This window comes from Haemaphysalis longicornis, unplaced genomic scaffold, assembly GCF_048455015.1.
Source record: "Haemaphysalis longicornis isolate Haplotype H1 unplaced genomic scaffold, Haemaphysalis longicornis Haplotype H1 scaffold_159, whole genome shotgun sequence".
NCBI classification, from domain to species: domain Eukaryota; kingdom Metazoa; phylum Arthropoda; class Arachnida; order Ixodida; family Ixodidae; genus Haemaphysalis; species Haemaphysalis longicornis.
In genome coordinates this window covers 479,879-506,884 of record NW_027526265.1, presented here as the reverse complement: position 1 = coordinate 506,884, position 27,006 = coordinate 479,879, and the positions used below count along the sequence as shown (strand labels likewise).

At 45.3% G+C, this 27,006-nt stretch overlaps 1 protein-coding gene across 3 annotated transcripts in view; it reads left to right on the top strand.

Annotated features, from left to right (window-relative positions):
• The first annotated feature begins 11,478 nt into the window (after nucleotides 1–11,478).
• The window catches only part of LOC144166031 (cytochrome P450 2F3-like), a 74,637-nt gene continuing 59,109 nt past the window's right edge, over nucleotides 11,479–27,006 (top strand). Inside the window, exon 1 of one of the 3 annotated variants that reach the window (XM_077695696.1) lies at nucleotides 11,479–11,625. In XM_077695696.1, coding sequence (XP_077551822.1) covers nucleotides 11,596–11,625 — 30 coding nt within the window. In that variant the 5' untranslated portion in view covers nucleotides 11,479–11,595. Of the gene's footprint in view, nucleotides 11,626–25,882; nucleotides 26,013–27,006 lie in introns of those variants that run through there. The other 2 variants (XM_077695698.1, XM_077695697.1) reach the window with 2 other exon arrangements.

Sequence of the window (27,006 nt, the reverse complement as noted above, 5' to 3'; positions counted from 1 at the left end):
CTACCTGGTACCAGAGCGGGATAAGGGGAAAGGACCGAGAAGGTCTAATCCAACCAGGGAAAATGGTTCAGGAGGAACATGCATTGGTTGAAGAGTGCCGGTTGGAAGTGACCGAGGCGTCTTGCGGCGTTGGCAAACGTCACAAGCCGTGACGTACCTTCGCACAGACCGGTATAGGCCGGGCCAGTAAAAGCGTCGCCGCACCCGGTCACAGGTCCGAGTGACGCCCAGATGACCAGCAGACGGCACGTCGTGAAGCTGGTGGAGTATGTCGGGACGGAGATGCTGAGGTACGGCAAGAAGGGCGTCAGGGCCATCCGCCCGGAAGTTGCGGCGAAACAGGACGCCATTACGCAGTGTAAAGGCGTGCAGAGATGGGTCGGACGGCTCTGAGCTAAGACGGTCTATAACCTGCCGAAGCGATGGGTCGCGTCGTTGGTGGGCAGCTATGTCGTGCAAGTCGGACAGGGCAAATACGCAGGGGTCATCATCGTTCTACGTTTGATCAGGCGGATCAACAGGATGACGAGACAAGCAGTCGGCGTCCCGGTGCATGCGACCAGACCTGTAGACCACCGAATAGTCATACTCCTGGAGTCTTAACGCCCAGCGGCCGAGTCGTCCGGACGGATCTTTCAACGAAGAAAGCCAACATAGGGCATGATGGTCGGTAATGACTGCGAAAGATTTGCCGTACAAATATGGGCGGAACTTGCTGACTGCCCAGACGAGTGCGAGGCATTCACGTTCCGTGATGGAATAGTTACGTTCAGCGGGGGACAGAAGTCGGCTGGCGTAGGCTATCACCCAGTCGTGACCAGCCTGTTTCTGAACCAATACTGCCCCTATCCCGTGGCCACTCGCGTCCGTGCGTACTTCTGTGGGAGCCAACGGATCAAAATGGGCTAAAACTGGGCAACAAGTCAGGCGGTCAACGAGAGTGGCAAACGCTGCGCTTTGCGCGGTGCCCCAGGAGAATGAGGTATCGGCCTTGAAGAGATCCGTCATTGGCCGGGCGATCTCAGCAAAATTCTCGACAAAACGACGAAAGTAGCAGCATAGTCCTACAAAGCTGCGAACATCCTTTGCCGAGCGCGGGATTGGAAATTCTTGGACGGCGCGTACCTTATCGGGATCAGGTCGGACACCAGCAGCATCGACTACGTGGCCGAGGATCTTGAGTTGCCGGCCACCGAAACGGCATTTTGATGAATTGAGCTGGAGACCGGCGCGACGGAAAACTTCTAGGATGTCTGCAAGACGATGGAGATGAGTTTCAAATGTCGGGGAAAAAACGATGACGTCGTCCAAGTAGCAGATGCAGGTCAACCACTTGAAGCCACGTAAGAGGAAGTCGATCATTCTTTCGAAGGTAGCCGGCGCGTTGCACAGACCAAAGGGCATGACCTTGAATTGGTACAGCCCGTCCGGCGTCACAAAGGCGGTCTTTTCGCGGTCCTGGGCATCAACAGCAATTTGGCAATACCCAGACCGAAGGTCAATAAAAGAAAAGTACGATGCACCATGGAGGCAATCGAGGGCGTCATCAATCCGAGGAAGCGGATAAACGTCCTTTTTGGTGACTCTGTTCAAGTGCCGATAATCAATGCAGAAGCGCCAGGACCCATCCTTCTTTTTGACTAAAACGACTGGTGACGCCCATGGACTGGAAGAAGGCTCAATTACAATCTTTTTCAACATTTTATCGACTCATCTTGAATGATTTTGCGTTCGCCGTGAGAGACCTGGTATGGTCGCAGATGGATGGGGCTCGCATCCGCGGTGTTGATGCGGTGGGTTATCGTCGATGTCTGTCCCAAAGGGCGATCGTCCTAATCAAAAATGTCTCTGTACGATGAAAGCAGGCGATGTAACTCGCAAGCTTCCGACGAAGGAAGGTCCGACGCTATCATTTTTGAGATGTCACCAGGGGTGGACCAACAATCATTGGAATCATTCGGTGCAACCATGAAGGCGTCAGTGGACACGGCAGAAATTTGGCATTCTTCCAGGGGCAAAAGCGTGGCCAGCGACATCCGCTCGGGGAGAACTTGGGGCAAACAACCAAAATTAAGGAAAGGCAGGCTGATTTGGTTGTTGGCGAGGGTGACGACGGTGTAAGGAAGAGCCACGTGGTGTCGGAGGAGGACGTCGGTTATAGGGGAAACGACGTAGTCGCCATCCGGAACTGGCGGGCATGGTGACAAAGGGACGTAGGACATTGTGTCAGGAAGCACGCGGGCATGTCCTGTGGAGCAGAGGCGGTTGGGGAGCTTAGTGTCGGCGACAGGACCGGTCGGCAGGTCCAGACGAAGAATACCCGTGGCACAGTCAATAAGCGCGGCGTTGTCGGTTAGAAAGTCAAGGCCGAGAATGATTTCATGGGGGCATGCGTCGAATACGGTGAACACTACAGGAATGTGATGGTCACCAACGCCAACACGAGCGGTGCACAGTCCTTCCACGGTGGGCGTACGGCCATCGGCCATTCTGACAACAGTAGATGGGGCAGGCGTCAGGACCTTACGAAGGCGGCGGCGAAGGTTGGAGCTCATTACGGAGATACTAGCACCGGTGTCTATTAGACCGCTCACACGAACACCGTCAACATCAACGTCAAGCAAATTGCGTCTCGTCGTCTTTGTAAACAGAGGATTTTCAGGCCGGGTCGGACATGCAGCATCACCTCCGGGAGCTGCACTGGCTAGTTTCCCGGAGAGGTGCGTGCGTAAGACGTCGGCGGCGAAGGGCGGCGAGGCTGCGGCGAACGAGACTAGCGACGTTGTGGGGACGGGGAGCGGCCAGGGCGGTTGCTGTGGGAGCTGTCGGGAACGTACTGGGGTTGAGTACCAGGGGGGAAGTGGATAGGCCGATCGTCAGAAGAGTAGGTGGTGGGCGAAAACCGGGAGCGTGCAGGGGACGTCCAACGTTGTCGGCAATAACAGGCGACGTGACCAACGCCAGAGCACTCGAAGCAGATGGGCCGGTCATCAGGGGTTATCCATTCAGCAGGGTTCCGGCGGCGGTAACGAGGTGATGCGTCATAACGCCGTGGGAAGCTATTCCTGGCAAATGAAGGCAGAAGGTTCTGGCGGACGTCCGGACAAGCCATAGCGCACACAGGGTGGATACCGAGGTTGGCGACTTCCTCACGGACAACGGCCTGTATAAGTGATATAGTGGGCAGGTTATGGTCGTGCCCATGGCGGTGTACAGGAGACGGGACCATGGCCTCGATTTCGCGGCGCACGACCTTGGTCAAAGTGTCCGAATGTGGCATCGGACCTGGTGCCGTCGGTAAACTGGGAGGCGCTGTCAGATCCGCACACGATGAGGTTGCTGTGGTGTGAGGCATCCGGGTGAACTGCTGCGCTATGCGGCGGCAATTTGCCTGCTCAAATCGGCGACACTCCTTCAGTACAGAGTCAATTGTGGAACACTCTTTACACATGAGCAGATTGAAGGCATCATCTGCTATGCCCTTAAGGACGTGTCCAATCTTGTCGGACTCCGGCATCTTGGGATCCACCTTGGCGCAAAGAGCCAACACGTCCTGGATGTAGGCGACATAGGACTCCGTACAGGACTGCGTGCGTGAAGAAAGATCTTTCTTTGCGGCTAGCTGACGGGCAGCGGAGTCACTGAAAGAATCCAGGAACTCCTTTTTGAAGGCGTCCCATGTTGTGAGCCTCGCTTCGTTGTTTAGGAACCAAGTCCCGGCCGTATTCTTGAGATGGTAGGCAACATTCGCCAGCATGATTGTGTCGTCCCACCGGTTGTGAACACTGACGCGTTCGTACATGCGGAGCCATTCATCCGCGTCGACGTTATCAGTGCCAGTAAAATCGCCGGGATCACGGGGATGAGACACGATGACTATCGGCGGAGTAGATACAGGCTCACCGGGGGGCGGCATCATGCAGCTGTGAACGTGACGCCCGCTTCGGAGCTCCGTATTTTCTTAAAGTGGACCGGCGAGCGGTACGGAGACCAGAAGTAGCACCTCTACCACAAGATGTGACGTGGCAACGAAGGAGATGTATTCAGATGTTGTAATTACAAAAATAGACTGAATAGTGAAGGCAGACAAGCAGCAGCGATGTCCCAGGAACTGAACGCACACCAACATCAGCGAACGTCGTCTTCTTCGCTAGCCTATGGGTTCGCTCATTCCAGAGGGTGCATACCCGCACGGCGGGGTTGGACACTGGTTCCGTTTATAGCAAGGACCCAAGGAACGGGGCCCGTGACAATAATTAGTCACATGGACAAAAACCACGTCAACAAAATTAAATTTTGTGGGGAAGCGAGCTTTCTGGCAAATGCTCTGCACACGTCAATTGAAAGCAGGTATCTCAAAAAATACCAAAATTACCTGCTAGGACGACGGAATGGTAAAACCGAGTATCTACCACGCATATGTTTTATGCTATTCTTTTGCTGCACCCAGCACAGCTGGTCATCCTTCTGAGCAGAGTAGAAGGTTGCTGAAATTTTTAGGCATATTTTTGTTCTCTCAGTACACATTTTGGCATAATTTAGACCAGTACACTTGAATAGCAATTTCAATCTCTCGCTCCCAATTTATTAGACATTTGGGTTAATGTGCCTCAAAATTGTATCTTTTGTTCGGGCGCAAACAACATGCTTGCAACTTCGGAAAATAGGTTTTAAAATCCGTGTGCAGCAGCCGTGTATAATAAGTTATTTCACACAAAAAGTTTAACACCATTTCATCCCCGAAACAACTACATTTCCGCTCCTCTATTTGGCAAAGCTGTGCTTGTTGTCATCTTACCAAAAATGTCAACACATAGGCAGTGCTATGACTTCGTGTTCGCATAAATAGCTCGGACGCCTTGTGAAACATTTCCCACTCCATGCTTATCATCAACCTGAATTGGTAATATCACTTTCTCACTAGCATTTCAAAAAAAGTTCAAAAACCAAAACCTGTGCAATATATTGTTCAAAAAAGAATGGTGCTTTATGTCAGTGAACGAACCACGACAATTCGGTTTTTATGCGTAAGTTTTCTCAGGCGTTTCATTCGCACGCAGAGGGGTAAATGTTACTGCTATGAATTATGTGCCCAACACTCAAACTAGATTTTCAGTGTTCAGAGCTCTACTAGCTGCCAAAGCTGCACAACGGCACTTCGTTTTGCAACACCCAATTAGGCAGAGAGAGACATACAGACAGACAGACAGACAGACAGACAGACAGACAGACAGACAGACAGACAGACAGACAGACAGACAGACAGACACAGACAGACAGAGAGACGGACAGAAGAAGTTTTAAGGAATAATGAAAAGGATGGGCCCACGACACCAAGGACAATGTCTGCCCTACTGCCTCTTGAATAATTTTCTCATTGTTATAATGCATATCAGGCACTACAGGATATCCCAAGTGCGCAAGTTTTTTGTCAATTCCTTCGAAAGAAATTAGGACTGCAAGACGAGAGATTTCTACAGCAATGGGCGTAACCATGAACGGGGCAAATGATGCTCACATTGCAATGTTAGAATACGAGAGCACTTTCGCCCTGTTCAATGTAAATAGAAACACTGCCTTCTGTCAGGGGATAAAGCCCCCGAGCAGAGGCCGGACTCCTGGATTTCTCTAAAATGTCAGAGTCGCCTGTTGTCTGGAATGCTACAAATATTGCTTCCCACGATGAAGTTGCTGTGAAATATTCGGTATCCGCTGTTTTCGTTGCATTCAGAGGTGCTTATCTTTAGACTCAAACATTTTTCGTGAAAACCCCTTTATAATTCCTGAAGTATCTTTATGCCATATATTATTTTGTCACTGTGGAAACTGCGGGGTATGTTTGAAGGATTTCTCCACATCTGTAAAACACAATATTTTCCCCATGCTGGGCAAGGTAAATCAAACCTAGGCAACGGTTCCTTTTATTACAAATCGCGTCATTTCGTTTAACTCATTTTTAGACATGGGAGGGGGCATGCTGAAATATATCCTCATATAATCTTAGCAGGTATGTCTTCATTGTGCTAACAAAAGTATAAATTCATTTTTAGTGCCACACGCCCATTTGCATATTCCGTGTTGGAATTCGCTTTTACCATAAAGTGAGTCATCTTACTTCACTGACTGTATGCCCCGGAATATATTACAGGTTCTAAGGGCAGCCATTTTTAAGAAAACGGCGAATATTTACCTGGATTTAGTCTGTACAGGCTACAATAAAATTTCATTTAAACAGCATAGCTGAATGACCCTTGGACTTATGAAAAGACTAGCTCAACATTTTCTGAAGTCAATGATAATATTCAGCGTTCGGTCTACTGCCAAGGTTAAGATTCTCAGTTGAAAAAACCAGCTAAACGTTAAATCCTGAATTTGCAGATGCTATTCACCACTTTGCACCACTCCAAGTCTATATAAAGAAGGACCGTAATATTCATCAGTCTACAGCATAGTTTCCTTTAGGCTGTAAGTAGAAGCTAACATTACTTCACGAATACAAATTTTTGTTGGTATTAACACGTCACAGCTCGCTTTATAGCGACGATGTTAGCCTCTCATTGGTCGGAAAATTTGGAATCGGAAAATACACCGCACACGCCGAACGCATTCGTCAGTCTAATCAGGCGTGCAGCATATAGCTCAGTATTTATGCAAAAAAGCTACAAATCAGGCATCGAAACCACATGATGGATGATAAGGCGCCTTTGAATTATGGGAATCCCCCCTCCCTCAGTTGTTCTGGTACCTATTCGGTTTGTAGCTGCTCTCTTACGGGGAAGCGGACTGACGGTTTTCGAGGGTTAGAGCATGCGTCAGGCTAGGCAGGAGCCAAACGTTCCTGCCTAAGACGCTGAGCGCACGCGTCAGGACCTACCATTGGCCTCCAGAGTAGCCGACTATACGCGACAAGCCCGCCTAGACAATGAGGAACATTTTTAATGCTCCCCCATTAGCATGTTTAGTGGTTTACAACAGCTCATCTGGACATACAATTTAGCAGGGCGACATGACGTTCATTCTTTATATTTAACTCTACTTGAGACGCTCGCACTCCCTAGGTCAGTGTTTGTTTAGAATGAATTGCAGTAGATTGGTCAAAGCCATTGCAGGCTGATATATACCAGAAGGAATGCTGCATGTACGGTATACGTTTCAACTTGTCAATCTGCCGTGCAGCTTATTGTGACAGAATGAAGCACGTGCTTGTACAGTGTGCAGTGCACAGTTTCTTTTGAGTTTTTACATGTTAATTTCAGGGCCTAAGCGGCACATTTAGCAGGGCGACATGACGTTCATTCTTTAATATATAATTCTACTTGACATGCTCGTACTCCCTAGGTCAGTGGTTGTTTAGGATGGATTGCAGTAGATCGCTCAAAGCCATTGCAGGCTGATATATACGAGAAGGAATGCTGCATGTACGGTATGCGTTTCAACTGGTCAATCTGCCGTGCAGCTTATTGTGACAGAATGAAGCACGTGCTTGTACAGTGTGTTCAGTGCAGAGTTTCTTTTGAGTTTTTACTTGTATTTGATTTCAGGGCCTAAGTGGCAACTGACAACTGAACTGTGCACACGAAGTGAAATGTGAGAATGCTTCACATCAAGGCCGCATTTTTAGAGGGTTGCCTTAGTTCGGAGAAAAGCCAACAGGATTCAAGTGCATCAGAACAAATAACTTTTGTGAGGAATTCCAATTAGCTGACAGTCTCGCCTGTACTTTAGGCGGATAATTGAGAGCTTACGGTGAGAAAATCTGGAAAGAGGTCAGATGCAATAATAAGTGTCCATTTTCGTGTAAAGGCGAACTACATGCTGGCGTATCATAAGTCCATTTCGGAATCTATATGTGTACAAGAAGACCAGTGTATACGAACGCGTTTAAGTAGCAATCGAGGTTCATAGGCAAAAAACAGAGTCTCAAAAGAGTGTGATCCGTCTGAAATTATGCCCATGGCTAGAAAACACTTCGAGTTTAATACCTACAATGCTGAGTAGTACCGGAATAAGTTAAACATTACTCTTCCTTGGCCGGTGCAATATCCCTGCGTATAAAATGTGAGCTTAAGGTGGCAATTATTCGTTCTTCTTGTGTCTACCACACGAGAGGAATTCCTAATTTCGAGAAATTTGGAGAAGCCATATTTCTGTAGCACATAGCAGTGCCTCCGTTTTAGCGCTGTAATATTTTAAATGGCAGCTTTTCTCGGAGTCGCTAAGTTCGGTTTGGTTTCGCTCTTAATAAGGGTCAATTCTCGTTCTCCTATAACCCTATTCTTTGCGCAGTCGCAAAAGCAGCCACAGGGGACCTTTTGACTTTCCGTACGGAACTTGCGAGAGGTTTCCATTTGACCTAGTGTTCGTTTCGCATAGCCAGATGTGGTCAGAGTTGATATAATTGCTAGCATGCAGTTGAGAATTGGCTTTAGTCGGTTACGCATTGTTTTTCAGTTGCCAGAGGGCTCTAAGCTGCTGTGCTGGGAACCCTGTAAATGTTCGTTCCGGCAACATAGCGAGCATACTACGCCTCCAAGGTTTGTTTGTTTTGATCGTTTCCAGCCACGCTTCCTGTCTCCTTCTGGACGTAGACGTTCACCGCTGTCTAGTTCGTCTCTAGGGAAGAGGTGACTAGGGAAACGGTTCCGTTTATTTTGCATGATCGTTAATAAAACGTCCCAATTTCTCATGGTATATTTTAGTGCGAACCCTTGCATAGCAGAGGACGTCTATTTGTAGGAGTTGATTTTTTCGGTGGCTTCTCTACGGATGCTCTTTCACATGCTTCCTTGAATTTTCTCTACTTTAAACTTGTTGCATCTTGTGAGGTACCTTTTCTTCCAAGGTTTCTCGAAGATTTTCAGCTGTGCGATGGCGTCGGACATGTTTACGGTCGCACAACCCTTACCTCGTCACTCTTTTAAAGTCGTGCGTACATAGTTTTATTTTCATCTACCACTCGGTAGTGCCCGCTACGTCACACAATTGTAGTTAGCCCGAGGTATACAATACACGTGAAAATGTCGCCTCTTTCCACGCGGCTTCTTGGGTTGGCAGTAGTATTCCATGTGGGCCAAAAAGACATTTAAATAACTATGTGTGTGTCTTTTTAGCCGCGATGATGGCCTATCAATAGAATAAATTTGTTCGCAATACGTTGAAAGTCATGTGCTAACTCAACTTCGCTATCCTTGACCTTCAGGTAGGTGAATGGCTCATAGTTTAATTTTCTATAATTGCATCACTGATAATTTATTTACGGTGTCGGTAAATAGTATAAAAATAATTGTTAATTTCGCAAGGATTGCGGAAAGTGCATTGGAGGGGCCATTGAAACTTACAGCGGCTCTGGCGCCCGCATGCCTGTCATATTCGATGATCTCTTCTGATCGCTTTGACTAATGGCAGACTTCAAGATATTCTGTGCTGCGTGTGCATCCTAGACCGAATTGAGCCGGGTGTCGTTGGCACGTTGCAATAAAACCGGGCAAAAAACGTGATATCTGGTTTCCCAAAGAAATAGCAAGGCATTTTAGCTAGTCAGATTGATGGCATAAATAAGAGATAAGGTTAGCTTACGGAAAGGTTTTCTTATTTCACGGAATATTCCCGTGGTCTACCCAGCCGCAGAATTTACATTCGTCTGCTTTTTGTGCCGCTTATCACTTGCAATAAGAAAGCACGCAGTTGAAATGAAACTAGCCGCGTGTCTTGTGTAGAACGCGTTGGGCGACAGGGTCGGTCCTCCCCTAATCCGATATAAAGAAAAAAAAGCAGCACACAGTGTGGTCAGTGTGTCAGCTCTGGGGCGTAAAAATCTTGCGAAGTTAACAATGGCCCACTTGGAAGAGGTGTTTTTATGAGATACAGTTTTGTATCGGCAATTCCGGGCTCGGCATTTTACTCGCCGTCTCAGAGTCTATAGCATAGCACACAATTTTGCATTGAAGATTTTTGACACACTTTATTAGCCGGCACGATGAGAGTTGAGCAATGGGGTAAAAAAAATTATTAATTTCTCTGGAAGCGCTGGTACCTCCTTTGTCCGGCCTCGAAGTTATAATTGGATGTTAGATAAAAGGACATGGCGTATGCGGCCAGGGTGCTTTTGGCTTGAAGGCACGCACCGCAACGGAGGTAGTCGAATTAATGAAAGTAAAACGTTAACCAGGATCTAAGGCTTTCATTAGAGTTATGTAAAATAGCCTTTTAAAAGCCACCCCGCAAAAGCGGGTTTTCCCAATTTTATTTTATTTTTACGTCTATGCGACGTCACAAAATACTAGACGGGACGCCCCTTTCTGAGCGCTAGAGAAATATCTGTCTGTGGGGAAAGATCTCCACTAATGATTGTTACCTGCCACTTCCTTTTATGTTTACTCGTTCGTTTTGTATATTTTTAAGCATTTAGAGTACCCATTTTAGTAGTTACGTCCCATTATTTGCGATGTAGTTTGCCTGTACGTTTTTTGACGCAAAATAAGTGATCAATTCAACGTAAGCCAATCAAATGGTAATTAATGATCTTGGTACAGGAGGGTTTCTTATCCCTCCGGTCCCTCCTGCGCCAGCATTGTTGCTGTCAGTTTTTGTTAACATTTAGTCATTTGTTTCCATGTTTAGCTGGTTTCTTCTAAACTTGATCTCGGTACTTTTTTGGTACATCCATACGAGAAAAAAACACAGAAAAGAATATGTGAAAATGCTAGGTCAGTAGTCATGTAAAACATGCAAAATGTCGAAAGTTCATTCGTAGCAATATTTTTTAGCTTTCAAAGTGAAGTATACCTAAAATCGAGGCTGGTTAATATAAATAAATGGCCAAGAGCTAACCATTGTTAAATACAAAAGGAACAAAGCTCGCGAATAAACAGCTGAAGAATATTTCAAAGTAACTGCTAACAAGCGGCTACGAAGGGACAAGTTTCCTGTGTTGCGCAGGTCTCTCTGCTCGCACAATACATGCGGGTATAAAAAATATTTCAAAGGGCGCCACTTGGAATTGTCTTTGAAAATTTGGTATTTCGACATCCTATATATTTAAAATATAGAACACTCACCCCGTTACAGCAAGCGAAACACACATTATTTGCTAACCTGGCACGAGAAAGGTACAACTTCGTCTCAATAAGCTTTTATACCTTAGAACAATTTTGTAGAAGATATATCTTTCCGTGCAGCTATAAGTTTGCATCAAAGCCTTCGAGAGCTGGGTATATATTTCATGCTGCTGCTCTATGCTGTTTTTATGTAAAGGATAATATACAGTCCCACCTTACCATATTGAAGAATTAGCTGCAACCACCTAAGGCATACGAAAAGCCAAAGCATAAAATAGCCGTTACACCGCACAGGTCGAATGAAGGGCCGGAAAGTCAACAGCATAAAAATGCATTGCACATTCGCAAATGTTCCGCTTGGAAAGCCGGTTGCAACGCATGGTGAAAACATCCCGGATTGAGCTTCGCAGCTGCGTGTTAGGCGCACACTGCCCGGCGGCTATCTGCTTGGGTTGTTGACGTATACCGACTAGGCAGAGGCGGCAGACAGCACGTAGAGGCACCGTCAGGTCTTACAGCGCTCGGCGGCATCAGTAAAATGGACATACCTTCCGTGGCAACGATTTTGGTAAGAACCTTTCTACACCCACTTCATTTTTTTGTCCTTATTTTATTCTACTGATAACCACAGGAATATATACTTTAAAGCAAATGAAGAAACGCCATAAAGGTGTGTGATCAAGCGAAGAGGTAGGAGAGAATGTCGCGGGCACCAAAAACCAAGGGGTCCCACCAAAACCGGTCAAGGTGGCGGATTTTAATTACCTTCCTCACCAAAACCTTTATACTCCTCGTCATCATCATTCGCATCGTAGCTGTCACCGTGCTTACGCCCTGGTTTGGACGAAAGCCTGCCCCATTCCTATTACTTTCCCTTAACTTGCGCTCTCCAATAAATTTCTTTAAGAAAGATTTTTTATGCAATCCTTTGTATGGAGGCTTCTGTCTGCCGTTGTCATGATGTTGCATATTGTTCATACTCTATAATGAGTACGTTTCCCACTTTGCCAGTACGCTAACTTAGAAGCCCCGGAGAATTCAACCTGTCCTTAATCAACCTGAACTGACGTGAACCCTGTGGCTTCCTTAATAAATGGCTTCTTTCTGTGTGTAAGAGTTAATAAAATCCTGCATCTCTCCATGGTGCCTTTGCACTTCTTAAGCTTCCGATCACTGAGAAAGTACCGTACGCCGTACGTACCCGTTTTATTCCGCTCACTCTTAGGATATTGGTAGCTCACTACTCATCTATCCAGAGTGCTTTCAGAATGATACACTTCCACATAGGTATAAGCCTGAACGTTTTATCCTAGAAAGGGGTTCTTAAGCCATTTGCAATAATCGACATGGTTGTTCTCAGAGTTTGTATCTAAATACCAGTGTGTCGAACCGAAAAAAATACCGCTTCAGTTATTGTTCTGGTTCAGGCAAATTCATTTCAGTCCGGTTCAGTTCCGATTTGACAAAATCACGTACCTTACCGGTTCTCCACTTCTTTTCATTAAATTTTACGAACACTCTTGCTTTGTTGAGGAACTCAACTTCGCAAATCCTCCCAGGGCTCATTTCTGGGTAACCACATCCTGGTAAATATCTGTCGAAGCAATAGGACAAATTCATTTGCAGCCACAAGTACGTCTTCGTGTTCACAAGTCAGCGGAGGCCTTAGTCAGTTCCCGAGCAGCCTTGGCAGTCTTCAACGTGCTCACACCCAGTGCAGGCTGATTTTCCCGGGCACACTTTTCCCACATTTCGGGTCCTTTTATTGGTCTTCGATGGAACATCCCGAAGTCTCATCTAAGCACTAGTTTCCAACCGACTTTTCACCATATACATGTGCGCCTACACACAGGGTGGTTCAGCGACCCGGGCAAAAATTTCTAAAGGAAGGTTTTTCGTGGAAAATATACATTCTCTTAAAGGAGCCATGAAGAGAAAACACAAGTCTGGTTCATTGAAAAGATTGCCTCGTTAGAATCATACTGACACCACTTTTAACGTAAACTTCGCTCAAATAAGCTACATAATTAGGAAAAAAGAGAATGACCTTGCGACCCACCAGCTCATTTTCCGAAACAGAACCTATGATGTCACACGAGAATGCTCTGCGATTGGCGGATGCCGGCACAAGCAGACGCAAATCAGGTAGAGCTTACAAACTAGCCGAAGGAGCGATTTGCGCCTAAATTTAGGGCACATTCGTTACAAAACAATGGGACAAACAGTGGAAGTTACGAAAGCACATGTAAACATAGAAGTACTTATGCGTACTGCTGTTCTTACACGCACAGCATGCTTGGTTTAGCTGCTCGGTACTACGGGGCTTGGGGTTGTCTCAGACGACACTGGCCGATTGACGCAAGCAACGGTGTCTTACGTGTCCACATTTGTCGAGCGAGCACTGTTTCAGGGAACGAATATTTTCTCCCAGAACAAAAACAAGCCAGGTTTAAATACGGGCAAAAACAAACCAAACGCTTGCCACGGTATGGTGGCGCCATCCAGGTTCGTGTAACGTAAAGAAACGTGGGAACAAACCAACACCGCTGTACATCGTGGAGACAACCTTTGAACGGTCCCGTGCCACCGCAATTGGGCCAACGTGCTCAACGCGTTGTTCTTTTCGTTTCCCACGAGACCTAGCAACGCGAAACAGACAATATGATTCAAACTTCTTCAGTAAACCGCGTTGCGGCGATAATTTTAGCGCGGTTTTGACACAATGACTTGCTTCGGCGGTGAGCGAGCGACACAAAATGGTGGCGCCTGCGTATACGTGTCTCTACCCTGTACGGCGGAGAATGAAGGTATTCTAGGTTGCCGAGCGGTCGGTTCCTGTGAGGTCATTGAAAATACCGAAAACAAACGATTTAGCGGGAACATCAAAATTTTAACCTAAATTGTTTAATTTCTCAGTGAATAAACCATCGTTTGTATACGGACAAGCGCTGGGGGCACTATAAAACACGAAATCTTTCGAATAAAACCAACTTGCATTTTCTCTTCATGGCTCCTTTAAACAGCAAGCTATGAGGCTCAGCGTACGACAGAAATTAGGAGAATGATGCTTATTTTATAGGTGAATACCTCACACAGTCTAATAAACTTTTCAATAGACGAATATTGTCGGGTATTGCCACTGGCGAGATTATAGCCACGGAGATGATGGGGGGTATAACCTTTCAAAACAAAGAAAAAGGCACACTGTGAACTCCTGCGGCCCGCCAAAATCGAGTAATTTTTTCCGCATTAAACTGAAACGCTCCGCACACGGTGCGCCAGAATCTAGTGCAAACCCAACCTGTGCTGATTACGTTATGCAGTGGGTTTGGTGCCCAATTCGGAATGTCTCTGGCTATTTCCCAGGCTTGGTAGTTTCACCAAACACCTTAGACAATGGCTCGTGGCACCTTTTCTTGGTAGACCCAAGAAATAGGCCAACCATCGTCCAATCCGCAATCGTACGTTTTGGGAGCCCTATCGAGCATTGCCGGAAGTCTTAAAGACGATAGTCTTTCTTTGGCTACTTAAACCCAGAAATTTTGGTCTGTCTGTATGTCTGCCTGTCTGTTTATGTGTGACTCGATTCAGCCACCCGGCAAAAGTAAAACAATGCCTGCGCAATATTCTTATATTGTCACAGCTAAATCTACCCGTCTAAGTCCGGTGTAATGGTCATACTTGTCAACATTGTTGAAGAAGAACAAGACATTACGCAAATATAAGACAACAAATTAATAGAGAAGTGATATTTGCAGGGTTCCTTTATAAAAAATCGTATATGCTTGACTTTTCCGAAATTAAAAACTTCATCAAATGTAGAAAAAACATTCACTCCGCCGTCACCTGCTGTCGTGCGCGCTGCTATAGCTTACGGCGCCATTTTAGGAAATCAACCAGCAACAGTTACGAAAGGTTCCACTAGATAGGTTCCACGTTCTGCATGCAACGCACGCGGAAGGGGGAAACCCGGTTCTATATACGTTGAACTAGGGCGCCTTGATTCACGGGCGTCTTCGCCGTACGGCAGCGTTGGCATCGAGACACCTGCTTTGGAGCAGTTGAACGCGGGAAATTTAAAATGGTTTAGGCAAACCTTCGGGGTATTTACCTTGGGAGGTGTGCGACGCAAGAGGAACAACATGAGAGGTGAACGGGAAAGCGAAGGGAGGCATTTACTTGGCAAAAGTCGATCAGACTATCGTCTTTTGACGACATTTGCAACGAAAGTAGCAGATACGCGGCCAATTTTTTTCTTTTCTTTTCTATCGACCACTTGTGGCACGATTACCAGGCGATCTAGATTTGAGGTGTCAAGTTTTCTTCATTTGTCTTATAATCGCGGCCTTTTAGGAAGCACATCAGACAAAGGAAACATTCATTTGGGGTGTGACGAGGGCTATCGTGGCAGTGGTTACATAACTTTACAGTTTTTGTCGCTTTTAGCACCAGTTTTACAAACGCGTGTACATTTCTTTTAAGGACTTTGTTTTCGGGGTGCACGTGAGATATGGCTATTGCAACCATATCTTTTACCTCGTTTATTTGAGGATCCAGATTAGCGACGCTGAAGCGCTAATATTGTGAAAATGGCTCCGCCAGCTCACCTCCAGTACTCCTTTGCCTGGACAGTAGACATTGAGCTGGCCTATGTGAGCGCGCAAAGTGACGCGCAGCTATATCGATGCTGTATGCTGCCAAACATCCTGACAGTCTTGTGCCAGCTCAGCGGACGTACGTATCGATATTTATTAGGTTTATAAGCGCTGGATCAGTCCGTACACAGAAAAGAATGCGGGCAGATAGTAGAACCGATACTTTCATCATCGATGTGCTGGCATACGCTGCTGCCAGTTCGGAAGCACACGTCAGGGAAATTGCCAGCGCCTATGGAGCCGGCTAAGCTTCAGCTTGAAGGTCACATTAAAGCCCCATATAATGTGTGCCGTCGCCAAAACGTGCGACCAAGCACAGTTCGAAAACGAATCAATTTTGGCGACTTACGCCTTTTGCAACGAAGATCCGGAATGTCTCAACAGAGTGCCTTGGACTGACGAGGCCCAATTGAGCAGGGATGAAATGTCACTTTGAACAACGCGCATTAATGGTGCAATCAATCTTTGCTTCGAGAGCATAAGCAGCAGGTAAGGTGGTCAGCAAACTGCACGAGAAAGGTACAACTTCGTCTCAATAAGCTTTTATACCTTAGAACAATTTTGTAGAAGATATATCCGTGCAGCTATAAGTTTGCATCAAAGCCTTCGAGAGCTGGGTATATATTTCATGCTGCTGCTCTATGCTGTTTTTATGTAAAGGATAATATACAGTCCCACCTTACCATATTGAAGAATACCATATTGAAGAGTGGAAATATAAGTGGCCGAATTTAAGTGCTTACTTCATCAACGGAAATCTTACAGAAAAGGAGCGCGCAGAGTGCATCTTAAAAGGAACAAAAGGCAGGAAAAAACGTCCTTTCTGTGTTTGCCTCAAGGTGACCGCTGGTCGCGCTGAAGAAAGCGTGGTTTCAGTATAACAAAGCCCCTGTACATTTTTCTTTACTGCCTTCTAAATTCATCGAAGAGGCTTTTCCCAACCGAAAAACTCGGTGTTGTGGAACCACGTCATGGCCGTCTAGGTCACCCGATTTTTCCCTTGAACTTCTTTGTCTGGCGAAATGTTATAAATGAGGTTTTCCAGACGGAACCAGCCAACATCGAGATATGACACAACGACGGAGAAGCTCTCTTGACAACATTACAAGACAGATACTGTTATCTTGTATGAACTCCATGACACAGCGCCTTCGCCCATGCGTCGCAGTGAACCGAAAGCCATTTGAGCATATCGAGCAAATATTCTCTGCTGTCCTCCAAAATGACGTTACTATGGTGGTGGGCTCTAATACGCCTACAACCAAATGAAGCATTCAAATAAACCAGTTTTGTTCATTGCCGTTTCTTCTATGACTCCAATGAGACAAACATAGTATGAAGTCGAGATTTCCTAATCCTACCGCAGCACTTCTTACGCAAGCTCGGATGGTAGATCGTACGAAACAACGTCGCGCTACAATGACAAAAAGTTGTAAGCTACGGATCCCTTTTTATTTTAGGTGTCAAGCCGATACCACGTAACAATAACTCTTGAGAGTTGCATGTCACAATACCGGCGCCGGAATACAAAACTCTGCCCTGTCCCAAAAGCACGCCGTTATTCTTTCACCGAAGCTAGCTTATTTTAAATGAAAATTAAAGAAGTGCTTGCGAAGGTAACTGCACTAACAGAGCGCCAGGCCAATGCCTAACAGCAATTTAAAATCAGCAGCTGCTTAGTTTGCAATGACTAGCATCTGCCTCCCGCCCAGTGAGTAAGCAAAAGGTAACACTGGCTGCTTCCAACGCGGACCGTTGAGGATATCTAGCTAGTGGTAATAACACGTGCATCTCATACTGGCCGCCGCAGTCATTGCATTACGTCCCCAATACGTTTCTCAAGAGTTTCCTGGATCTTCCATGGCAGAACATTGTTCATGAGCGGGAAAAATAAAGGTTCGCTGGCGCTGCACGGATTTAGACGACATCTTTTTGTTTTGAAATTGGATATTACCTCGTCATCTCAGGGGCTACAAAATCACCATTGACCAGACAATACCACCAAACTTCGATGCTTAAGAAGTTGATTAGTGGAGTTTATTTACCCAGATTGCTACTTTGCACGCCATAACTATTTCTTGGCTTCCGCCGCAGCTAGCAGATTTTTTTTCTCGAAGACCCTTTGTTACGAATTTTCGAAAGTTTTCGCTGAAACACCCCATGAACCATACGCAACTCGATATGCTAATGAGTTCTGAGGCCTTCACAGTGCCTTCAAGTTCAGCACGTCTTTTTTGGGACAACCCCATCTGACGTGGCACAGACTAGAGTCAATTAAGCACAGTCATCGGTTATTTGAAGCACGTGTTGCAAGGTTCGTAGGATTGCCTAACTGCAGATGTTTTTTTGCAGTAGGTGCCAATGTACTGCCTCCTCTTTTGTGAAATGTTTGCGGTAGTGGGAAAGAGATGTGACGGAAACACTTTAGTTGAAGTAGGTGGTGATAAGTGGTAATAAATCATAAGTAAGTGGTGATAAATACCAGATCTAGGAGATCCATAGCTCAGGAAGACGCACGTGGTCGTTCGTTCCTGTCCAGAGAGCTGTTTTCTGTTGTCACTATACCTGAAATCGAACGGAAAAACGCACGCGGTCATTCGTTCCTGTCAAGAAAGTTGTTTCCTATTGTCAATATAACTGAGATCGAACGGAATGACCGGAATAGTCATTTTCGCAATTGTCATCAGTGTATCGTCATTTTTTATGCAGAAGTTTCTATGGGTCGACGTTGAGGAAACTGCGAAACGCTATTTGTCTGCCTAATACCGTTGCTACGTTTTCGGCTTTCGCGGTGGATGTGACCTTTTGCGCCACGCGTGTTTCCCTTGCTTACAGGAATCTTGTGGATTATAGGTCACTGGTGGTTTGTTGTCGCGTACTTTCGTAAATAATTCTGAAGACTATGGCTTGGCTCCTAGACTAGCTGGTTGGATCGGTGTACCGGTCGTGAATAAGAGAAGCGTCAGTGTCCTCACTGATGCAGGAAAGCAACTTTCTTTGATGATGATGATGAATGGTTGTATATGAAGTGAAAAAAAAACGCTTCCCGTAGATGGAAAGGAACCTGGGTCCCTTGCGTTATGAAGCCAGCGTCTATCCGATTCCACCATTTTGACATAGTTGGAGCGGTTTAGAAAACTCAAACGACAACCAAATAATCTGTCGCGAGCAGAATGGCGCTGCTCTGAGTATCTCAGGATTAGCACATACACGCACTGTGTGATTGGCCAACCAAACAGGTCATCATGGGAAAGCATCGCATTCAAACATTGTCATCGCTAGAGGGAGAGGTGCTTGATTTTTGGGGTTAGCACAAATTCAGTATGAGAGAAGGTGTACGAAGTTGCCGTTCCCTCTGGATCTATTTGGTGCGCGTATTACCAGGTACATATTATCCGAACATTTTGCTTCGCTACAGGTTTGGGAGCGTGTCACTAGTTTGTGACCGCTTATTTTAGTTTGGCACAATCTGCGCTCAAATACCTGCCTCCTATTCACGGTCAGCCTGAGTACGCCCATCGTGGTGCGCTGCCGGCGTATCTTGACTGGCGTGCTGGACGGTGTCTCTTATTTAGCGAGCAAGCAACTTTACCTCAAAAAGCTGCTCCCATTGTCTATTTCACCAAGTCCGGGGCCACCCATCGTGGGCACATTAGCAGGGTCCGTGAGTTTGGCCATTAGGATAGGGTCACAATGACCTCAAGAAACATGATGATCGGAGGCTCGTCTAGGTTCTACCACGGTCCGGGAAATGGTGCTGTACTTCGGAGGAAAAGCATGGAATATCATTATTTCGAGGCCAACCAATGGGAGACGGGGGCGAAATTTTGCGTCATCCTCCGTGTACACAAATCGACAACCAGACAGACAATAGCCAAGTGCGGTTGCCAAGACAATTGCCAAGTGCCAAATTTTCCTCCCATGCCTGTTAAAAGAACATTACGAGAATTCAATTACGATCAATTATTTGACCTTACCTATCTGTATACAAGGTTACTGTTAAAATAAAAGCATGACACCTAATTCTACAGCGGCGTGGGTCCTGAATGTGGCCGGCGTGGTCACTGTGGTCGGCGTGAGCGAACATTGGCATACCATACCGTCGATGCACTAGTTTCGAAAAGGTGTAATTTTTGACATGCAGGTAATGACATTTTTCTCAGATATAGTAGAACAGAATTCCAAGGCCTATTATTGTGTATAAAAAGCTGGGCCACACGCATGACACTTAAAAAACAACCAAATCACAAACTCTTGCTAATAATCCGATTCAAAATCGTGTTTCGTATCAGCTCCTTATTGTCTTCCCACACGTTTTGGGAAAAGTAAAGTATCTCTCTCTTTTGGAGTCAGTCTAAGAAAGCAGGCCATAAACTAAGTCGGAAGAATTACAATGACAGCAATAAACGGTAAAGAAGACAAGTGTATTCGAAATATATACCCCATTTTTATTTCCATCCACATATCACCTAGTTGGTTTAGCCATTTTGCAATATCACCAGCGGGGTGCGAAATTACACTTTTTCCTCTTAGACTGTGACCTGCAGAGGGAGGTTAGGGTTTGTGCTTCGCTCGTGAACGTAGGGTATCGGCGGGGAGTTCACGCGGAACATCGACTCGATAAGTGCAGAGCCGAGTTAGTTTTAATCTGGGTGTGTTCAGTAACTGCAAGTATGCAAGCGAGGGGAGCGAACGAAAGGAACCCTCGTAAACCATAAATGATCCGGTCATCAAGCTGTGCAATATAGCACGGAAGGTACCGTTCTAGCTCATATCGGATAAAAAATACGCAAGCCATTCAATAAAGCGTTTTGACAAACAACAGTGACATACAATTTAAAATAAATAAATGGGTTTCAAGATGAAAAATTTTACATTGCGAGAAGAATATAGCAGTGAAAAAAAATGATGAAATTTTCGGAATACTTGTTACCAGTGGCAGTCTTCGTGCATAGCAAAAAGGGATTTTTAGATGGGTGTGAAATTAAGCCTACTATACTTGAGTTATTGGTGTTTGGTGAAGCTTTTAAATTTCGGCAATGTTTTTGTTGCCACTTTGCTTATGGCTTCTTTTCCACCAATAGTGCTCACTCGGTGTGTTATTGTAAAGCCATAAATACCGTCTCGTCTTAAAAAAGCGTATAACTGAATTTTTGCACGGCGACATTTCTTAACCAACTTGTCCAGCTTGACAACACGTTTTTTTACGGCTATTGATTTACAAAATTTTGAATATCCACGGTTAAAACAAAACCAGTGAGATTGCGTTACCACGAGTGCCAAGACCATAGCTGTGTTCGATCAACGGTCATTGTGAATCTTCAAATCGCCTATTATTCTTAAACGTGGCCACTATCAATTCAGCCCCTTGCGTTTACTACACGTTTTCCCATACTCTTCTAATTGCCTCTGTAGAAAATTTATGGGTGTCATCATTGCTGCAGCGATGAGATATCATCGGTGCCAATAGTCGCGCGAGCAGCCTTAGCACGCGCTGCTTCGTCTTTAACCAGTCGCGATCTTGTCAATAGAAGCACCATCGCATCGCCGGGAGACGCGGCTATTGGTCTCTCTTATTTATTATTTTGTTGCCAATAAACCCGGGAATAGGCCCAGTGCGATTTGGAGTCATTCGAACTTTGGCCTACGAGAATGAGGGCCCGTCGATGCCGACGACGGACCGTTTGATGGACATATCGACAATGGTGCTACCCACGGCCTACCGACGCGATGGGCCGACAAGACGAAAAGCCATCCTCCCCTCCGAGGATTTTCTTCGATGGGTCTAGAAAGCGATTCTGCAATAGTTGAGGGGAATGTCGCAGCTTATCGTGCTATGAAAAACAGACTACCTTTGTTGCACGAACAGGGTGTTCCTCAATATAAGATGCGCCTGAACGAACTGAAGATGACAAGAAAAAGGACACGGTCAATCGCTCGTGAGCTACTCAGAAAAGCAGAAGCCGCATTAGGGCTGACGGTAAAGACGAGCGATGTTTGCGAGGTGTTGACGAGCTTTCTGCACAAGCTATAGAAAATTGAAACTGAACTGAGAGTGTTGAATAGGGAAATGGAACCGCTTATTGACATCGAACACTTTGATGAAGAATTTGCAACCAACGTAGAATACGATGATGAAATTACGTTATGATCCAAATATGCTATCGATTGAAAACCCAAAACTATGACACCACAGGACATTCGAAGATCCTCGAGAAATTGAATTCATCTACAAGTTTCGTATAGTTTTTTACGATTATAGAGCAATGCTACGACCCACGTGATCTCATAACTTCAAATAAAGAAGCCGTCTTGACAGAAACGTCGCTTACATCAGATTTCCTACCGCAAGCAGAACGCGAGAATGCCACTCCCTCGCTGGCTGCGCTTGATCTTCAAACTGAACATGCCTTACCCTCGTGTATTTTACAAGAATCCGTCAACACTACCTTGAGCGAGACAGTGAATGCATTGAGTTCCACACCAGCTGCACAGGCTGCATATGACGAATGTATCGAGCGGGAGACTTAAGCGAGACTTAAGAAGCAGACTTAAGCGACAAGAAAAAGTTATACCGTTTCATCTCGGCATGTCGAGCATAGGGGAATCATGGGGCTGAGCATTCCAATCAGACAGTGTTCTCGTAGAAAATGAATACTTGTAAATGTTAGTACGTGCAAATAGAGTTGTAATGCTAAGAGTATGTTTATGACGTGAAGCCATGGTAGTGTCCTTTGTTATGTAATCTGGCGCATGCAATCCTGATCTGGAAAAGTATAAGAGGCGTAAAAAGTTGAGCCGTGCAGTTTTCCTTCGGTCGGCCAAAAGTTGGAGGTTCGAATCTTGCAACATGGCTGATGGCGAATCGCGACGTCTATACCGATTGTATATAAATCGAGCAGCTAATCGTAGTCATAACACCAGCAGCAGGGGACCTTTTTACTTTCCGTACGGAACTTGCGACAGGTTTTTATTTGACCTAGTGTTCATTTCGCATGGTACGATGAGGTCACAGTCGATATAATTGCTGGCATGCAGTTGAGAATTGGCTTAAGTCGGTTACGCATAGTCTTTCAGTTGCCAGACGGCTCTAAGCTGCTGTGCTGGGAACCCTGTAAATGGTAGCTCCGGCAACATAGAGAGCATGCTACGCCTCCAAGATTTGTTTGTTTTGAGCGTTTCCAGCCACGCTTTCTGTCCGCTTCGGGACGTAGACGTTCACCGCTGTCTAGTTCGTCTCTAGAGAAGAGGTGACTAGGGAAACGGTTCCGTGGATTTTGTATGGTCGTTAACAAAACCTCCCAATTTCTCAGGGTATATTTTAGTGCGAAATCTTGCATAGCAAAGGACTTTCGTTTGTAGGAGTTGATTTTTTTCGGTGGCTTCTCTACGGATGCTCTTTCTCATGCTTGCTTGAATTTTCTCTACTTTAAACTTGTTGCATCTTGTGAGGTTTCTTTTGTTTTAAGGTTTCTCGAAGATTTTCAGCTGTGCGACCAGCGTCGGACATGTTTACGGTCGCGCAACACTGACCTCGTCACTCTCTTAAAGTCGTGCGTGCCTGCTTTCATTTCTTTCTACGATTCGGTAGTGCCCGCTACGTCACACAACTCTAGTTAGCCCAAGGAGGCATACATGGGAAGATATCGCCTCTTTCCGCGCGGCTTCTTGGGTTGGCAGTAGCCTTCGATGTGACCACAAAAAGACATTATAATAACTAGGTGTGTGTCTTTTTAGATGCGATGATGACCTATCAATAGAATAAATTTGTTCGGATTACGTTCAAAGTTACGCGCTAACTCAACTTCGCCTGTCATTAACTTTCAGGGAGGTGAATGGCTCATAACTTTATTTTCAATGATTGCATCACTAATAATTTATTTACGGAGGCGTTAGATAATATAAATACATCGTTGCTTTCGCAAGGATTGCGGAAAGTGCATTGGAGGGGCCATTGAAACGTCACAGCGGCTCTGGCGCCCGCACGCCTGTTATATTCGATCATCTCTTCTGATCGCTTTGACATACAGCGGACTTCAAAATATTCTGCGCTGCGTGTGCTTTCTAGAACGATTTGAGCGAGGTGTCGTTGGCACGTGGCAATGAAACCGGGCAAAAAACGTGATATTTGGTTTCCCGAAGATATAGCAAGGCATTTTAGCTAGTCTGATTGATGGCGTAAATAAGACATAAGGTTAGCTTACGGAAAGGTTTTCTTATTTCTCAGAATATTCCCGTGGTCTACCCAGGCGCATAATTTACATTCGTCTGCTTTTTGCGCCGCTTATCACTGAAAATAAGGTGCAATGAAACTAGCCTCGCGTCTTGTGTAGAACGCGTTGGGCGACAAGGTTGGTCCTCCCCTACGCCGATATATATCAAAGGAGCAGCACACAGTGTGCTTAGTGTGTGAGCTGTGGGGCACAAAAATCTTGCGACGTTAACAATGGCCGGCTTGGAATAGGTGTTTTTATGAGATACAGTTTTGTATCGGCAATTCCGGGTTCGGCATTTTACTCGCCGTCTCAGAGTCTATAGCATAGCACAACATTTTGCATTGCATTGAAGATTTTCGTAACACTTTATTAGTCGGCACGAGAAGAGTTCAGCAATGGGGTTCAAAAAATAATTAATTTCTCTAAAAGCGCTGCTACCTTCTTTGTGCGGCCTGGCAGTTATAATTGGATGTAAGATAAAAGGACATGGCGTATGCGGCGATGGGTGCTTTTTTCTTGAAGGCACGCACCGCAACTGAGATCGTGGAATTACTGAAAGTTAAAAAGTTACCCAGGAATTAGGGCTTTCACTATAATTATGTAAAATAGTCTTTTAAAGTCACCCCGCAAAAGCGAGTTTTACAATTTTATTTTATTTTTACATCTATGCGACGTCATAAAATACTAGACGGGACGCCTTTTTCTGGGCGCTAGAGAAATATCTTTCGGTTGGGCAAGATCTCCACTAATGATTGTTACCTGCCACTTACTTGTATGCTCACACGTTCGTTTTGTATATTTTTAAGCATTTAGAAACCCATTTTAGTAGTTAGGTCCCATAAATTGCGATGTAGTTTGCCTGTACGTTTTTTCACGGGATCAACATTCATTGATAGATAAAAACAGCTTGTGAAACAGAAGCAATAAAAAGATACAAACTAAGTGATCAAGTCAACGAAAGCCAATCAAATGGTAATCAAAGATCTCGGTACAGGAGGGTTTCTTATCGCTCTGGTCCCTCCTGTGCCAGCATTGTTGCTGTCAGTTTTTGTTAACATTTAGTCATTTGTTTCCATGTTCAGCTGGTTTCTTCTAAACTTGATCTCGGTACTTTTTCTGTACATCCATACGAGCAAAAAACACAGAAAAGAACATGTGAAAATGCTAGGTAAGTAGTCATGTAAAACATGCAAAATGTCGAAAGTTCATCCGTATCAATATTTTAGCTTTCAAATTGAAGTATACCTAAAATCGAGGCCGGTTAATATAAATAAATGGCCAAGAGCTAAGCATTGTTAATTGCAAAAGGAACAAAGCTCACGAATAAACAGCTGTAGAATATCTCAGATTAATTGCTAACAAGCGGCTACGAAGAGACACGTTTCCTTTGTTGCGCAGGGCTATCTGCTCGCACAATACAAGCGGGTAAAAAAATATTGCAAAGTGTGCCACTTTGAATTGTCTTTGAAAAATCGGTATTTCGACGTCCGATATATTTAAAATATGGAACACTCACCCTGTTACAGCAAGCGAAACACACATTATTTGCTAACCTGGCACGAGAAAGGTACAACTTCGTATCAATGAGCTTTTATACCTTAGAACAATTTTGTAGAAGGTACATGTTTCCGTGCACCTATAAGGTTGCATCAAAGCCTTAGAAAGCTGGCTATATATTTTATGCTACTGCTCTATGTTGTTTTTATGTACAGGATAATATACAGTCCCACCTTACCATACTGAAGATTTTGCTGCAACCACCTGAGGCATACAAAAAGCCGAAACATAAAATAGCAGTTACACCGCACAGGTCGAATGAAGGGCCGGAAAGTCAATAGCATAAAAATGCATTGCGCATCCCCAAATGTTCCGCTTGGAAAGCAGGTTGCAACGCCTGGTGAAGATATCCGTGAACGGGTTTCGCAGCTTTGTGTTAGGCGCGCTCTGCCCGGCTGCGATCTGCTTGGGTTGTTGACATAAACCGACTAGGCAGAGGCTGCTGAAAGCACGAAGAGGCAACGTCAGGTCTTACAGCGCTCGGCGGCATCAGTAAAATGGACATACCTTCCGTGGCGACAATTTTGGTAAGAACCTCTCTACCCCACTCCAAATTTTTGCCCTTATTTTATTCTACTGATAACCACAGGAATATATACTTTAAAGCAAATGAAGAAACGTCATAAAGGTGTGTGGACATGCGAAGAGGTAGGAGAGAATGTCGCGCGGACCGAACACGAAGAGGTCCAACTAAAACCGGTCAAGGTGGCGGATTTTAATTACCTTCCTCACTAAAACCCTTATACTCCTCGTCATCACCATTCGCATCGTAGATGTCACCGTGGTTACGCCCTGGTTTGGACGAAAGCCTGCCCCATTGCCTATTATTTTCCCTTAACTTGCGCTCTCCAATAAATTTTTTAAGAAAGATTTTTATGCAATCCTTTGTATGGAGGCTTCTGCCTGCCGTTGTCATGATCTTGCACATTGGTCATACTCTATAATGAGTACGTTTCCCCCTTTGCCAGTACGCTAACTTAGAAGCCCCGGAGAATTCAACCTGTCCTAAATGAACCTAAACTGACGTTAACCCTGTGGCTTCCTTATTAAATGGCTTCTTTCTGTGAGTAAGAGTTAATAAAATCCTGCATGTCTCCATGGTCCCTTTGCACTTCTTAAGCTTCTGATCACTGAGAAATTACCGTACGCCGTACGTACCGGTCTTATGCCGCTCACTCTTAGGATATTAGTAGCTCACTACACATCTATCCAGAGTGTTTTCAGAATGATCCACTTACCACATAGGTATAGGCCTGAACGTTTTATCCTAGAAAGGGGTTCCTAAGGCATTTTCAATGATCGACATTGTTTTTCTCAGAGTTTGTATCTAAATACCAGTGTGCCGAACCAAAAAATATACCGGTTCAGTTAGTGTTCGGGTTCAGGCAAATTCATTTCGTTCCGGTTCAGTTCCGGTTCGACAAAATGACGTACCTAACCGCTTCTCCACTTCTTTTTATTAAATTTTGCAAACACTCTTGCTTTTTTGAGGAACTCAACTTCGCGTATCCTCCCAGGGCT